This window comes from Mya arenaria, chromosome 4, assembly GCF_026914265.1.
Source record: "Mya arenaria isolate MELC-2E11 chromosome 4, ASM2691426v1".
Taxonomy (NCBI): Eukaryota; Metazoa; Mollusca; class Bivalvia; order Myida; family Myidae; genus Mya; species Mya arenaria.
The window spans coordinates 62,767,151-62,786,286 of NC_069125.1; the positions used below are offsets into that span (position 1 = coordinate 62,767,151).

Genomic DNA, 19,136 nt, shown 5'->3' on the forward strand with positions numbered 1-19,136 from the left:
CTTATTCACAATACCTGAGGCACAATGACTGCCTGTATAACCAGGACGGCATACGCATGTGTAGTCATGGATACCACTTATGCAAGTCGCATTGTTCTGGCACACATTGTCAGCACATTTGTCTGAAAATGTTAATTTATACATGTATAAATATAGGTTTTGCAAGGCTTTTCCAAATTAAAATTCTTGACACCAAGTGACATCCAAACACAAGATAATATTTTATACATGTTTTTGAAAAATACTATTTTGGAACGAGTCTTTTTTAAGTTAAGACATGTTACTCAGTACTATAGTCATTTTCGTCTGTGTTGCTGAAAATATTTAAAACGGGATATATATAAGAAACACGGCCGGATAATTATATTTTAGTCCGTTTGAGCACGAAAAACGTGCGCAGAAATGATCTGTACAAAATGTTTTATGTAAGTCTTGTCCGCATAAGGATAACGATGATCAACATAGTGATTCTTGTCATGAAATCGTGTGTTTTGCACATGAAACAAAACAAGCAAGTATTACTCACAGCTGACAGAGCCGACACACTCCTCTCACAATCACACCTGACGTCTATGTTGATAGATACGCCTTATCAAGAGTATAAATAAAACGTTATTTTAAATATGAACGCATTATCAAGAACACTTTTCACAATGGATTTACAACTGACAAGCGCAATTATTTTAACGTTATTATGTGTAACAACTATAAAAGCACAAGGTAAGGATACTTTTAAGCTTTATTTTGTACAACATTTGTTACTTGAAACTATCAATTATTTTTACTTATTTTTTATGTAAAATAAATTTTTGAAAGTCGTTGCGTATTTTTTGTTTATTTTTATTAAATATTTCATAAAAGTAACGTTGGATTTCATCTATTTATCTAAATTTAACCTCACATATCCTAATATCCTTCATGTTTTAAGTTCCAGTCCCAGTACTTTTTAGTAATGTAAACTTATCGAAATGAATGTATATCCAAATGACTTATCTTAATCTTTTTGACAGTTTTAAATGTTTAAAAAAATGCATTTAACGTGATAATGAACATGCTATAAAACCGAATGCATAGACTAACTTTAGCGCGCACATCGTCAATAGTAAATCTGCATATCACGTGACATTCTTAATGCCTAGAATACCATATTGCTTCATATACTAATAATTTTAATATTGTTACTAGGAAGTTATACCAATACGTTTAAATATAAGTTTTTCATAAAATATTTCAATTAAAAGCTTAATTATATTAATTGTTATATTGATTGCAAAACGATGTAATAAGACAATATAACGGCCATGCTTAGCGCATAGTTGAGTTACCTACAGTGCCTACATTATATCATTCATATTGTTATATGTAATAAATTGTCACTGAATTTTCAAGTTTACCCATTTCCTAAAAAAAGAATTATATTAAATATGCTAAACATTCTCCAAAACTTTTTCTGAGCTGATGAATCGGGTCCTACGGTTCGTAAACCAAGCTATATAAAAAAACGTAGCCTACGAGTTTGGGGACAAGTTATTAAATAACCATTATAAATGTCCAAATGCTTGTACTAACAGTAAAAGACATAGGTTTTTTTTTGTATCTTGATGTCTTTTTCTTTAATCAATTTATACAATTGTTTGTTCATATAGGATGTTTTTTATCAAACACATTTTATAGTTTTATTTTACAATAATAATGTTAGCTGGTCCATTTTGGGCAAATGATGAGTATACACTTGAAATATGTACCATACGAAGTTTTGCTTTATTTGAGTTTATTCATGGTGATTTGCATGGTTTGCATTAGGGATTACTTTAATTCTTCATTAAGTTAAATGACAAATGTATGCATGTATATGTTAATTTGTATAAAACCATTGTTGGTTCTCCATGACAATTGTTGTAGTTATCGTGTTACTATAATGTATCCTCTAGAGAAATGATGGAGACAGCGCAAACATAGATGAAGGTTGTAAATTATTTACGCTGTAATGTTTTAAACAATAAGAAAACCAAAGTATAATTAAACGTGTTCTAGTATGAAATATGTATATTTGCATAACAAATACATTATAGCTGCTGTATATACATATATATGCTTATTCGGTAATAGGATGACGTTTGCCTGTCAGTTAAACATAAACGTAGATTTATATTCATATATAGGATGCGAAATATATAAACCTTATTTATAACAGTTATGATGTATACTTGATAAGATTCATTTATACACATTTCCTTTAAGTGTTTAATTTGTATAAAATATGCATTGGCATCATCCGTTAACACTGTTATTTATTTGTTCAAATTGGCCACGACCTTTTGGTTGTTTTGTAAATAAGTCTTGAAATCGGGAATATTTTTACTGTTTAAATGTGTTTTGTTGTACTGACACTTGACCAATGTTTCATTATTCAAGTGCAATGTCCAACCAAATGGAACCAATACGCGACTGATCAAAGACGGACCACGTGTCTTTGGCTCAGCCAGCAGGAGAAGGCTTCGTGGATAAATGCTCATGTAAGTTGTAATGTTAGAGTATTCATATCTACAATGAACAAACATCTAGCAATATTGACAACTATAAAACACATTGCTTGGCTTATACACGGCTAAACGATATGCTCCAGTGCATCAACACAAAGCTTGGCTTATACACGGCTAAACGATACGCTCCAGTGCACCAACACAAAGCTTATTTATACTCGCACTCGGACAATGCCCATTCGGAGAGTGCTCCTTTAAGAGTGTTAGTCATATTAGTTTTTTAGCAAAGTGCACAGAATATAACCAATGTTAGATCTACCCCGGTTTTTAAATGTACAACAGTGTATAACACCGTCACACGGGACCCTCAGTTATCGTCCTTCCCGGACCGGAAGACGATTAGTTCTTTGTAAGTCGTTTGCCGGGGATTCGAACCAACGACCCCTGGATTTAAAGTCAAGTGTTACCACTAGACCATGGATCCGCCACCTGACTATTCCTATGCCTCTCGCTGCTTTTATATTAACTAACATCATGAGACCAAACCGGAATGTTCCATTTGAACAACATTCTTGGGTGAACCTATTATATATAATTTACATTATAGAGTACAGTGTCCATAAATCTTTAGAAAAAGACTAAACCATATGTCAATATCACAATATGAAATCATCACAATATCAATTCTTTCATATCAATTTTATACCAGCTAACTTTAGACATTTAATTACACGGTACACTTTCAGGCCTTCTGTCACCTGATGGGGTCATCCTTGGTAGATGTTTCTGACTTTTATATGAATGTACGACTGGCCAATCTGATCACTCAATTCGGAGGTATGGTAATCTGTTTTCGTTTGACAAAAATGCATGGCTTTGTATTTTACATTGCGTGTTATGTGCTGAATGGCCCATGTCTTTACCCATGTTAACGAAGGATTTAATTATCAGGATCAAAAATGTGTATAACAAAGGACGTCCACACTAACGTCAAGGACATTTGAAGTTACAGCGCTCTCTTTATTGTGCTCACAGCCGAACCACATCAACCTGCTATCTCATACACTAACGTTCAGTTTATTGGTGATTGGCATATTTGTCAAAAATCTGAGTCCGTCCGGCAGCTTCAACTGTCAGATAAATTCATAAACTATTAAATATTAAATTCCTGACAGTTGGCACAATCATAATTATGAAAATATATATTTGGTTACACGTAGGTTCACTGCGGCGAGGTTTATTGCAAATACTTTGTATGATTCCTGAATAATTAAAAAGATAATGTTTATGTCACTCTTGGGGAGTTCCAAAGTGCATAGGTGGGTTTGAAATACCAAAATATGAAAGTGCTTTTTATTTAGTTTTGATGTGTAAAACATACATCTCTAGAATCAATTGTATTACATACGTCCTTTGAAACATGAGGAGAAAATACATCATTTGAAGCAAGTGTAATACATATATCCTTTGAAACATGTGTAGTACATACAACCACTGAAGCAGGTGTAGTACATACATCCCTTGAAACATGTATAGTACATACATCCCTAAAAACGTGAGTAGTACATACCTCCTTTGAAACATGTGTAGTACATACATCCTTTAAAACATGTGTAGTACATACAACCACTGAAGCATGTGTAGTACATACATCCCTTGAAACATGTGTAGTACATACATCCCTTGAAACATGTATAGTACATACATTCCTTGAAACATGTGTAGTACATACATCCCTTGAAACATGTGTAGTACATACATCCCTTGAAACATGTATAGTACATACATCCCTTGAAACATGTACAGTACATACATCCCTTGAAACATGTGTTGTATATACCTCCCTTGAAACATGTGTAGTACATACATCCCTTGAAACATATTTAGTACATACATCCCTTGAAACATGCATAGTACATACATCCCTTGAAACATGTGTAGTACTTTCATTCCTTGAAACATGTGTAGCATGTACATCCATTGAAGCATGTAAAGTACATACATCCCTTGAAACATGTTAAGTACATACATTCCTTGAAAACTGCGTAGTACATACATCCCTTGAAACATGTAAAGTACATAAATCCCTGTAAACTTGTAAAGTACATACATCCCTTGAAACATGTACAGTACATACATCCCTTGAAACATGTGTAGTATAAGCATCCTTTGAAACATGTGTAGTATAAGCATTCTTTGAAACATGTGTAGTACATACATCCTTTGAAACATGTGTAGTACAAACATCCTTTGATATGGGGAGTACATACATCCTTTAAAACATGTGTAGTACATACATCCTTTGCAACATGTGTAGTACAAACATCCCTTGAAACATGTGAAGTACATACATTCTTTTAAACATGTATAGTTCAAACATCCCTTGAAACATGTGAAGCACATACATCCCTTGAAACATGAGTAGTACATATATTCCTTGAAACATGTCAAGTACATACAAACTTTTTAACATGTAAAGTACATACATCCTTTGAAACATGTGTTGTACATACATACCTTGAAATATGTGTAGTACATACATCCCTTGAAACATGTGTAGTACAAACATACCTTGAAATATGTGTAGTACATACATCTATTGAAACATGTGTAGTACATACATCCCTTGAAACATGTGTAGTACATACAACCTTTGAACCATGAGAAGTACATACTTCCCTTGACACATGTGTAGTACATACAATCATTGAAGCATGTGTAGCATATACAACCATTGAAACATGTGTAGTACATACATCCCTAGAAACGTGTGTAGTACATACATCCCTTGAAACATGTGGATTACATACATCCATTGAAACATGTGTAGTACATACATCCCTTGAAACATGTGTAGTGCATATATCCTTTGAAACATGTGTAGCACATACATCCACTGAAGCATGGGAAGTACATACATCCCTTGAAACATGTGTAGTGAATATATCCTTTGAAACATGTGTAGTACATACAACCACTGAAGCATGTGTAGTACATACATCCCTTGAAACATGTATAGTACATACATCCCTAAAAACGTGAGTAGTACATACATCCCTTGAAACAAGTGTTGTATATACATCCTTTCAAACATACGTAGTACATACATCCTTTAAAACATGTGTAGCACATTTATCCTTCGAAACATGTGTAGTATATACATTTATTAAAAATGTGTAGTACATACATCCCTTGAAACATGCGTAGTACATCAATCCTTTGATATGGGGAGTACTTACATCCTTTGAAACATGAGAAGTACATACAACATTTAGATATGGGGAGTACATACATCTCTTATAACATGTGTAGTCCATACATCCCTGGAAACATGTGTAGTCCATACATCCCTTGAAACATGTGTAGTATATGCATCCCTTTAAACATCTGTAGTACATACATCCCTTGAAACATGTGTAGTATATGCATCCCTTTAAACATGTGTAGTACATACATCCCTTGAAACATATGTTGTACATATATCCCTTGAAACATATGTAGTACATACATCCCGTGAAACATGTGTTGTATATACATCCCTTGACACATGTGTAGTACATACATCCCTTGAAACATATGTTGTATATACATCCCTTGAAACATGTGTAGTACATACATCCCGTGAAACATATGTTGTATATGCATCCCTTGACACATGTGTAGTACATACATCCCGTGAAACATATGTTGTATATACATCCCTTGACACATGTGTAGTACATACATCCCTTGAAACATATGTTGTATATACATCCCTTGACACATGTGTAGTACATACATCCATTGAAAAATGTGTAGTACATGCATCCCTTGAAACATGTGTAGTATATGCATCCCTTTAAACATTTGTAGTACATACATCCCTTGAAACATGTGTAGTACATACATCCCTTGAAACATGTGAAGTACATACATCCCTTGAAACATATGTAGTACATACATCCCGTGAAACATGTGTTGTATATACATCCCTTGAAATATGTGAAGTACATACATCCCTTGAAACATATGTAGTACATACATCCCGTGAAACATGTGTAGTACATACATCCCTTGAAACATATGTTGTATATACATCCCTTGAAACATGTGAAGTACATACATCCCGTGAAACATGTGTTGTATATACATCCCTTGAAACATGTATAGTGTATGCATCCCTTTAAACATGTGTAGTACATACATCCCTTGAAACATGTGAAGTACATACATCCCTTGAAACATATGTAGTACATACATCCCGTGAAACATGTGTTGTATATACATCCCTTGAAAATTATGTAGTACATACATCCCGTGAAACATGTGTTGTATATACATCCCTTGACACATGTGTAGTACTTACATCCCTTGAAACATGTATAGTTCATACATCCCTTGAAACAAGTGTAGTACATACATCCTTTGAAAAATGTGTAGTACATACATTCTGTGAAACATGTGTTGTAAATACATCACTTGAAACATGAGTAGTACATGCATTCCTTGAAACATGTGTAGTATATACATCGCTTGACACATGTGTAGTACCTACATCCCTTGAAACATGAGTAGTACATACATCGCTTGACACATGTGTTGTACATACATCCCTTGAAACATGAGTAGTACATGCTTTCCTTGAAACATGCGTAGTATATACATCGCTTGACACATGTGTAGTACATACATCCCTTGAAACATGAGTAGTACATGCATTCCTTGAAACATGTGTAGTATATACATCGCTTGACACATTTGTAGTACATACATCCTTTGAACCATGTGTAGTACATGCATCCCTTGTAATATGTGTAGTTCATACATCCCTTGTAACATGAGTAGTACATACATCCCTTGAAACATGTGTAGAATATACATTCCTTGAAACATGCGTAGTACATACATCCCTTGAAACATATGTAGTACATACATCCCTTTAAACATGTGTAGTACATACATCATTTGAACCATGTGTAGCACATACATCCTTTGAAACATGTGTAGTACATACATCCTTTGAAACATATGTAGTACATACATCCCTTTAAACATGTGCAGTACATACATCCCTTGAAACATTTGTAGTACATACATCCTTTGGAACATGTGTAGTACATACATCCCTTGAAACATATGTTGTATATACATCCCTTGAAACATGTGTAGTACATACATCCCTTGAAACATGTGCAGTACATACATCCCTTGAAACATGTGCAGTATATACATCCCTTGAAACATATGTTGTACATACATCCCTTGAAACATTTGTAGTACGTACATCAATTGAAACATGTATAGTTCATACATCCCTTGAAACAAGTGTAGTACATACATCATTTGAAACATGTGTAGTACATACATTCTGTGAAACATGTGTTGTACATACATCCCTTGAAACATGAGTAGTACATGCATTCCTTGAAACATGTGTAGTATATACATCCTTTGACACATGTGTAGTACATACATCCCTTGAAACATGAGTAGTACATGCATTCCTTGAAATATGTGTAGTATATACATCACTTGACATATGTGTAGTACATACATCCCTTGAAACATGAGTAGTACATGCATTCCTTGAAACATGTGTAGTATATACATCGCTTGACACATGTGTAGTACATACATCCCTTGAAACATGAGTAGTACATGCATTCCTTGAAACATGTGTAGTATATACATCGCTTGACACATTTGTAGTACATACATCCTTTGAACCATGTGTAGTACATGCATCCCTTGTAATATGTGTAGTACATACATCTCTTGTAAAATGGGAAGTTCTTACATTCCTTGAAACATATGCAGCATATACATCAATTGAAGCATGTGTAGTACATACATCATTTGAACCATGTGTAGCACATACACCCCTTGCAGCATGTGTAGTACATACATCCCTTGAAACATGATTAGTACATACATCCCTTGAAACATATTTAGAATATTTATTCCTTGAAACCTGTGTAGTACATTCATCCCTTAAAACATATGTAGTACATACATCCCATGACACATGTGTAGTACATACATCATTTGAACCATGTGTAGCACATATTTCCCTTGAAACATGAGTAGTACATACATCCCTTGAAACATGTGTAGAATATACATTCCGAGACACATGTGTAGTACATACATCCCTTGACACATGTGTAGTACATACATCATTTGAACCATGTGTAGCACATACATCCCTTGAAACATGAGTAGTACATACATCCCTTGAAACATGAGTAGTACATTTATCCTGTCACCTGCATACAAATCGGTCCAATAACAAGGTGCCGTGTAAACTTTAGTTTATTAGGATAGTAGACCACGTGATGTTTATCTACAGTCAGGTGGTCATGTGACCGCGAAAACGAACTTCTTTTATATATTCTGCAATGTCAGAAGAAAAGCAGAACTGCCGTTTCAGTATCTTATCAATGGACCACTAACAGCCGACCTCAGCAATCACTCGCCCATAAAGTCCCATCATTATGCAAAATAATGACACTGGCAAAACAATCGACCTGAAATCTTCATGAGATGTGAAAATCTTACCCCACCCGCAAATGCTGGAAACTGTGAAACAGCATTCAACGATACTCGTCGATAGTTTATTCCATTTCTGTGGTGAATGACAAAATCTCACTTACAACAGAAATGAATGATCTCTTTGCCGGTGCAGTTATGACCATTCAACACTATCAACATCATTTAAATCCATTTAATATGTTGCGAGTGTTTGTAAACACTCGTGATCTTGAATTTTGACCTGTGTACTTACTCTGACTTGCGGAATAATTGTTACATCATCAGATAATGTTCAGAGACTGATCCATGCTTATGCACGTTTAAAAGTATTTTTATGTTTTGAATTGATATTGACGTATTAAAATGCAATGACTTTGAATATAAACGTACTAAAAAAGTTGAACAGTTTTACGAACTATTTTGGGGGCGATTTAAACATGGATACCGAGTGTGATGACGTCAACAGGGAAAAACAGTTGTCCCCCTTACTTTTAAAGATTCTTATTAATTTTAAGGGTTTATAGTGTTTAATTAAACAAAGTAACAGGATAAATAGAATACTAGGTTAGTGCCGTGGATGGAGAAAGTTTATCTGGCTCGGCTGCGGATTTTATCGGGTTCGCCTTCGGCTCACCCGATAAATTCCTCCGCCTTGCCAGATAAACTTCCTCCATCCACGGCACTAACCTAGTATTCTCTATACATCCCTTGAAACATGTGTAAAATATACATCCCTTGAACCATGTGTAGTACATGCATCCCTTGACACATGTGTAGTACATACATCTTTTGAACCATGTGTAGCACATACATCCTTTGAAACATGAGTAGTACATACATCCCTTGAAACATGAGTAGTACATACATCCCTTGACACATGTGTAGAATATACATTCCTTTGAAACATGCGCAGTACATACATCCCTTGAAACATATGTAGTACATACATCCCTTGACACATGTGAAGCACATACATCATTTGAACCATGTGTAGCATATACATCCTTTGAAACATGTGTAGTACATACATCCTTTGAAACATATGTAGTACATACATCCCTTTAAACATGTGTAGAATATACATTCCTTAAAACATGCGTAGTACATACATCCTTTGAAACATGTGTAGTACATACATCCCTTGAAACATATGTTGTACATACATCCCTTGAAACAAGTGCAGTACATACATCCCTTGAAACATGTGTAGTACATACATGCCTTGAAACATTTGTAGTACATACATTCTCTGAAACATTTGTAGTACATAAATCCCTTGAAACATGTGTAGTACATACATGCCTTGAAACAAGTGTAGTACATACATGCATTGAAACATTTGTAGTACATACATTCTTTGAAACATGAGTAGTATATACATCCCTTGAAACATGAGTAGTACATACATCCCTTGAAACAAGTGTAGTACATACATGCCTTGAAACATTTGTAGTACATACATTCTTTGAAACATGAGTAGTACATACATCCCTTGAAACATGTGTAGTACATACATCCCTTGAAACATGTGCAGTACATACATCCCTTGAAACATGTGTAGTACATACATCCCTTGAACCCTTGAAACATGTGAAGTAAATACATCCCTTGAAACATTTGTAGTACATACATCTTTTGAAAAATGTGTAGTACATACATCCCTTGAATTATTTGTAGTACATACATCCCTTGAAACATATGTTGTACATACATCCCTTGAACATTTGTAGTACATATATCCCTTGAAACATGTGTAGTACATACATCCTTTGAAACATGTGTAGTACATACATCCCTTGAAACATGTGTAGTACATACATGCCTTGAAACATTTGTAGTACATACATCCCTTGAAACATGTGTAGTACATACATGCCTTGAAACATTTGTAGTACATACATTCTCTGAAACATTTGTAGTATATACATCCCTTGAAACATGTATAGTACATACATCCCTTGAAACATGTGTAGTACATACATCCTTTGAAACATGTGTAGTACATACATCCCTTGAAACATGTGTAGTACATACATCCTTTGAAACATGTGTAATACATACATCCCTTGAAACATGTGTAGTACATACATCCCTTGAAACATGTGTAGTATATACATGCCTTGAAACATGTGTAGTACATACATCCCTTGAAACATGTGTAGTACATACATGCCTTGAAACATTTGTAGTACATACATCCCTTGAAACATGTGTAGTACATACATGCCTTGAAACATTTGTAGTACATACATTCTCTGAAACATTTGTAGTATATACATCCCTTGAAACATGTATAGTACATACATCCCTTGAAACATTTGTAGTACATACATCCTTTGAAACATATGTTGTACATACATTCTTTGAAACATTTGTAGTACATACCTCCTTTGAAACATGTTAAGTACATACATCCCTTGAACCCTTGAAACATGTGAAGTTAATACATCCCTTGAAACATTTGTAGTACATACATCCTTATATATGGGGAATACATACATCCCTTGACAGATGTGTTGTACATGCATTCTTTGAAGCATGTTTAGAACATATATCCTTTGATATGGGGAGTACATACATCATTTGAAACATGTATTACAAACATCCCTTGAAACATGTGAAGTAAATACATCCCTTGAAACATTTGTAGTACATACATCCTTATATATGGGGAATACATACATCCCTTGACAGATGTGTTGTACATGCATTCTTTGAAGCATGTTTAGAACATATATCCTTTGATATGGGGAGTACATACATCATTAGAAACATATGTATTACAAACATCCCTTGAAACATGTGAAGTAAATACATCCCTTGAAACATTTGTAGTACATACATCCTTATATATGGGGAATACATACATCCCTTGACAGATGTGTTGTACATGCATTCTTTGAAGCATGTTTAGAACATATATCCTTTGATATGGGGAGTACATACATCATTAGAAACATATGTATTACAAACATCCCTTGAAACATGTGAAGTAAATACATCCCTTGAAACATTTGTAGTACATACATCCCTTGAAACATGTGTAGTACATACATCCCTTGAAACATGTGAAGTAAATACATCCCTTGAACCCTTGAAACATTTGTAGTACATACATGCCTTGAAACATTTGTAGTACATACATCCTTTGAAACATTTGTAGTACATACATCCCTTGAAACATTTGTAGTACATACATCCCTTGAAACATGTGTAGTACATACATCCCTTGAAACATGTGAAGTAAATACATCCCTTGAACCCTTGAAACATTTGTAGTACATACATGCCTTGAAACATTTGTAGTACATACATCCTTTGAAACATTTGTAGTACATACATCCCTTGAAACATGTGTAGTACATACATCCCTTGAAACATGTGTAGTACATACATCATTTGAAACATGTATAGTACATACATCCTTTGAAACATGTGTAGTACATACATCCCTTGAAACATGTATAGTACATACATCCCTTGAAACATTTGTAGTACATATATTCCTTGAAACATGTGAAGTACATACATCCCTTGAAACATGTGTAGTACATACATCCCTTGAAACATGTGTAGTACATACATCCCTTGAAACATGTGTAGTACATACATCCCTTGAAACATGTCTAGTACATACATCACTTGAAACATGTGTAGTACATACATCCCTTGAAACATGTGTAGTACATACATCCCTTGAAACATGTGTAGTACATACATCCCTTGAAACATGTGTAGTACATACATCCCTTGAAACATGTATAGTACATACCTCCCTTGAAACATGTGTAGTACATACATCCCTTGAAACATGTATAGTACATACATCCCTTGAAACATGTGTAGTACATACATCCCTTGAATCGTATGTAGTTAATCTTCCCTAGAGACATGTTTTATTGTACAAGTTGAGCAATTTTATTTTTGCATTGTTTTTCGAAGAAGTTTTTATTACAACTTAAAAATAGGTTTTTCTGTCAAAACATTCTAAACTATACAATCAACACATGTATTGAGGCTTTGTGATTGTTGCAACTTTTTTAAAAACAATATAATGTAACCTGAATTTTGTTTCCACATCACACATTTCCCTCACTTAAAATTCGGCAAACACAAAACACGTTGGACCCCCTGACTAATACGTCGACTCGTTTTTATTCTTTAAAAAAACGGACGAGCGGAAAGGCGATATCCAGTAATGTTAAACAATGCTTATATTACATTCTGAGTTAAAGCTGGTGGCCTTAACCTTTTTAACGTGTACAACTAACTGGTATGTAGTATTTTGGATTAAATATATTCCATTGAAAGAGCGTTCTGTCGCGACTGTTAATCAGTTACTCCAGAGAATACAGTTTTACGGTAAAAATCTGACTTTCGCATGCTTTTTTATTATCTACACAGTTTTATTTATTTTGTAGAGTTATCTCGTTACCCATCAGATACGCAAATACATGAAACGAGATATACGGGTAGACCTGCTTCAATATTAAATGGTGAAATTTAAATTGCTAATTGAAGGTTATACATAAACATTGTATATAACATAACATAAATAATACTATTGTTATAGCATCTAATAGTATAAAGTTACAGGTAAATATTGGATAAACGCCAATGATGTCGAAGATGACGGGACATTCAAGTCGACAGTGTCCGGCAAGGGGCTGACGTACAATAACTTTATCGGAGGGCAGACGATCTTAGATCCCGCTAAGAACTGCGTTAGCATCGATCAGAAAGGACTATGGACCATTGATGCTTGCAAAACTGAGAACCACTTCATTTGCCAGAAAAAGCCATAGTTGCTTACGACATTTACAGGGACATATATCACATGTACTTCTATTGTATTAGCACAGGCAAATAAATAATACTTCAACATGAAAATACGTTCAAACATTGATTTAATTTACAGCTTAGAAATTGGTTGACATGTGCACGTTTTGAAAACAGGCATGACAAGTATTGAGATCGAACAATTTTCGGCATTGATAAGTCCTCCATTTTTAAACACAGTATACAATTAAAAATACAGGAAAAACCCAGTAGCCAAACTATTCTGAAGACCCTGATTTAGGGCACAGGGATAATGCACAACAGTCACTTACACGACAGAACCACACATACATCAACATGTATGTATTACCAATAGTGCATAACATTTGTTTAAAGACCTCTTGCACTTATTTCATATTCACTACAAAAGAAGTGATTGACGTTAATAAAATTTAAAAGTTAACGTTGATAATAAACACAGCAACCAGTGCGAAAATGGAATTAGAAAGTTCCTTAAAATTTCATTTAGTTAAAAATAATAATTGCAATGTCGTTCATGTAGTTTTATTTGGTTTAGTTTCGTTTAAGTCGAAATTACATTAAATGTAAATAAATCGGACTTCGAGATAATCAGAATTTAATAAGATTTCTGTCTTGTATATAATACACAGGATTTATTTTAATGAACGATTTTTGTCAAATCGAAGCGTGTTCGTTTTAATCTAGAATGCATTGAAAAAATGCCACCTCAGATTTTATGTATTTATTAATTGTTCTGTCGAACGTTTTTACATTAATCTTCAAATGTTATCAATAATGTCCTATGGGGCAAACTACAACAATTCAGAAGTGCCTACTCATTGTTGCATGCCTTTATTTTCTTTGATTATCACATGACAGTGAATCACAGCATGGTTATACCATCTCAGACTATTGGCTACTTTCCATATTTATTGATTTTGAAGCTTATGCAGTGCTTGAATTCATCATAGTACGTAACTCAATACGACGTGACGCCCAATGACCTGTCTGGCGTTTTGAATTGTTATGATTCGCAATAAAAAATCTTACATAGCTTGAAAAAGATTAAACTATCATTTTGTTTGTTTAAACATTATACAAAGTATAAAAAGAAACAAATGCCTGGTTATTTTGAAAATAAAAACAGAATATTTAATAAAGGATATCAATTATATTTTAGTAGTTGTCTCTGCCGAGAATGCTCCATTTCGGATTAAAAAAAGATTAAGCTCGGTAAAACTTTCCCCATCAGTGCCAAACCCCATTTAGTAGTTGTTGGTTTCGGTCACCAAAATATGTACGGTACATGAGAGATTGAACAAAAATATAAACACATTTCCTTCTGCTGTATCTGGACAGTATTATCGTTGAAAACACCTCTAGTCTTAGTCAATTTTTAAACTTAAAATGATCGAAAGATGTTCTTAAGTGTAAGTAAAGCAGCCATACATGGCATCCGCGTGACTAACGATTCAGAATAAGTAAAAAAAGAGTTAAGTTCACTAACATGTATATTTTGCGAAAACATTCTGATTTTTTCAATTGAAATATTTTCCTTCTCTAATAAAGTCCATAATCAAAACGAGAATCCTTTAAAAGGTTTGCCAACATTTCATTGAACGGCTTGTAAAACTGATAAAGAAGAGTTCGTGTTGAAAGCCACATATCTCCTATGGAAACGTCTGCTTGCCGACGCCGATTACTATGTTCGCCACGAGAAACCAATTCTAAATCTGCCTTTGACATTGGACCTTAAACAAACAATCGACACATAACTTAGTAATATTAAGAAAGACAAACGAGAGATGCTTTCCTTGGGAGGGAAAATCTGTAACAAAACAAAAACAAAGAAAAACATATCAGTATTAAAATACAAATTTATGTTTGAACACTTCTTGGATTTTACAAAATTTGGAGACGGCATTCAAATACATTCGCCTTAAGGGGCTAGACACCAGATGGTCCAAAATCGGCAATATAATATTTCCACAAAACAAGCCTAGATTTGTCAATACGAGCTTGAATGAAGCCGATAATATATAATTTTACATGATTCATATAACATTCTGTCGCTGTCCCATCTAACCAATTAGCTTTAAAGTGACTCGCTAATGTTTTTGGACCAAAAAATTAGTTTTCCCGATATTGCATCTGAAAACACTTATTTTATCATTGTTTTACTCTATTATATATCGAAATTGCAGAAAATATACAGTTATAGCATAACAATGTATTTTGTTTAGTGGGATTCGAACCCAAGACGGTAAAGTCAATATTTATTTAGAAAACAGCCGACTAATCCACACCGCCAGCGGGAATTTAACAACAGTTAAAGATATGTTGACCTGTTAAGGATACATTGATAACATTACGTAATAATGTCAATCAACCAATCAGCAACACCATAGCCGTAATCGATTTTCAATCGTCTTCAAAAACGATATTTGAGCAAATATCGACATTTGCTGAAAGGTTCCAGCTTTAGGTATTTTTGTTTTAACACTCCTTATGATATACCAGACTTTATTTCGTAATTAAAAAAGTGAATTTTGCAAACCATAAGCGAGTCACTTTAAACTAAATTGTAAGGCAATGTATGAATGTCATATACATGAAACGCTAGAAATGGCATTTTTCCCGATCTGTGTTGCATGTTTACATTGAAATAGACAGGAAAATTATTCGTGTAAAATGTAAAATAAGAACTTAATAACTGCATACATTCATCTGTACGTATTGAGGTATACTTTTATAGCGCTCAAACAGGCAATAAGGTAAATAAAGCCATTCATCATTAAGATGCAAACCAATGTTAGTGCGTTTCGAGATTATTTCTATGTTTAATTTATATTGGTTAACCAATGTATTTTTTTGCATGGATAACAATTTTGAATAACACTATAATGACGCTTCTATTATGAAATTATATATGAAGGGAAGTTATAAAATAATAATTTTACTATTTATATATCAGCTGTATATACTCGTTTCTTTAATGCCACCTGCCATTATGAAAATCTCTCGACGAAAACGTTTAAAAATAGTTCGTAACTTAAATGAAACTTTTCCAGGAGCAATTGTTTGTATTAATGATGGATGGCTTACCTTAAAATGTATTTTTTGATATTTGGCACTGTAGCAATATAAAATGCGTTCAAGTATAATACTGATATAATCTTATTATAGATCAAATTAAGACCATACTTACGAAGTCCAAGAAATACATGTGTTGTATTAAGAACATGTTCCCTATCATCAGACATGTCCTCGAGTCTGTGCACGAGAATCTGATCACGTGGAAAAACAGACAAGTAGTCCGCGAGAAAAACGCTGTACAGCCCGCGACGAAGGTGCATCTTGTAAAATATAAACATGTTTCATATCAGTGATCAAGTTAAAAAGACAATTAAAAGGTGAATTATTGTAAGCGTCAATACAAAGGCAAATGTTATTTTTGGTACTTCTTTAAATAGCACTTTACATTTCAGTTAGTTTATTAATTTGAATATACATCGATATATAAATACTTAAAGATATAATTAATTTGGATTAAAACACAGAACTTGTAAATACCGCGGATCTACTTGCTCTACTGTTTGGGCAGTATGGTATTAATCTTAAAATCGTTAGTATACGTACAATTTTCTCGGGTTTGCGTATGCAGTTGTCCGCTGCCATGTGTCTTTGTGTATTATTTATCTGGTAAGGAAAATACATTCTAGTACAACAATGACTTTCTGAGTATGGTATATGTGGATATAATGAGCATAGAGCAAATACAGTACGAATAGCCATTGCACATACCCGTCTAATGTCTTCGGGTTAAAGCAAACTGCATGAAATAAAGAAGATGACAACCTTAATTAAGCTGAAAAATGTTAATCAAGTGTATTCATTAGTGAAACAATGTTGGAAATTGACTTGATTTATCTCTTGCAAAAGTCGTTCGTCTACAGTAGTTATTAGTCATAACCTCTCGAGCTAATACTATCAATAAAAATATCGTAATTGGCGTACATCAACAGTTCTATCTTAACAAGTAAAATATTAAAACGCCCCATATACAGTAAGCCAGCTTTAGCCTGCAAAAAATATTATTGTAAAAATAATAATGATTTAAAAAACAAAATAGCTAAAAGCCAAGACAATAAAAGGGTAATGAAGCAAACATAACATCTTGATTTCTGACTTGTTTTTCTAACTTTCCAACTGTATATTGAGCTTTATTGCATTCTTAATCTAATTCGTCATTTAAACAACTAGTTACCATCGCGAACAATCTAGGGACCAGGCTACTTGGCAGTTCAGTTCAGTTCAGTTCATTTTAAACGCAATGCCGGTTTGTAATAATCTGTAAACTTGTTTAATCTCATGTTGGTACTTCAGGAGTATTCCATATATTCAGAAACTTCAGATCCTTTCATCACATTTATTGTGTTTAATGGTTTTATCGACTAACAATTCATTAAGTTATGTAAGAAAACACTTTGTAACAGCACGTAAAACAGTTCCATATTTTACAACAGAAGGCGCAAGCTCGGATTGTTATACGGAACTGGCAAGATAGAATAGCAGCCTCTTTGCCGTTCCCTATGAAAAGCATTTGTATAAAAAAAACCCGGAAAATATAGGCGTAGCGCCGCCTGGTGTTACACTTTGAGACACTCGTTTTATGCAACCGAGTGGCGAATTGCATTATGTTTGCTACATTCGGCAAAACGCTATTCGTCGATCGGTGTTGCTATGCGTTATTCGTAGATCGATGCTCGCTATATTCGGTTATATGTTAATCGTCGATCGATGTTCGCTATATTCGGCTATGCGTTATTCGTCGATCAATGCTCGCTATATTCGGCTATGCGTTATTCGTCGATCGATCCTCGCTATATTCGGCTATGCGTTATTCGTCGATCGATGCATGCTATATTTGGCTATGCGTTATTCGTCGATCGATACTTGCTATATTCGGCTATGCGTTAATCGTCGACCGATGCTTGCTATATTCGGCTATGGGTTATTCGTCGACCGATGCTCGCAATATTCGGTTAAATATATGCTTGATATATTCGGCTATGCGTTATTCGTCGACCGATGTTTGCTATGTTCGGCTATGCGTAAATCGTCGACCGATGCTTGCTATATTCGGCTATGCGTTATTCGACGACCGATGCTTGCTATATTCGGCTATGCATTTTTCGTCGATCGATGCTTGCTATATTCGGCGATCGATGCATGCTATATTCGGCTATACGATTTTCGTCGACCGATGCATGCTATATTCGGTTATGCGTTTTTCGTCGACCAATGCTTGCTATATTTGACTATGCGTTAATCGTCGATCGA

At 34.2% G+C, this 19,136-nt stretch overlaps 1 protein-coding gene across 2 annotated transcripts; it reads left to right on the plus strand.

Moving 5' to 3' along the window:
- The first annotated feature begins 582 nt into the window (after positions 1-582).
- Positions 583-14,959, plus strand: LOC128232129 (perlucin-like protein). 2 transcript variants are annotated; one of them, XM_052945507.1, is made up of 4 exons: positions 583-720; positions 2,416-2,516; positions 3,230-3,320; positions 13,584-14,959. In XM_052945507.1, exons 1-4 carry the CDS (start codon positions 624-626, stop codon positions 13,796-13,798), a joined length of 504 nt encoding a protein of 167 aa, XP_052801467.1. In that variant the 5' UTR covers positions 583-623; the 3' UTR covers positions 13,799-14,959. The 2 variants fall into 2 exon arrangements, with proteins under 2 accessions (XP_052801467.1, XP_052801468.1); XM_052945508.1 differs by having other exon boundaries at positions 13,590-14,959.
- The last annotated feature ends 4,177 nt before the right edge of the window (positions 14,960-19,136 follow it).

Coding starts and splice junctions, on each gene's coding strand:
- LOC128232129 (XM_052945507.1), top strand. CDS start 624: ATGAACGCATTATCAAGAACACTTTTCACAATGGATTTACAACTGACA. Junction 721..2,415: donor AACAACTATAAAAGCACAAG/GTAAGGATACTT, acceptor TCATTATTCAAG/TGCAATGTCCAACCAAATGG. Junction 3,321..13,583: donor TCTGATCACTCAATTCGGAG/GTATGGTAATCT, acceptor AATAGTATAAAG/TTACAGGTAAATATTGGATA.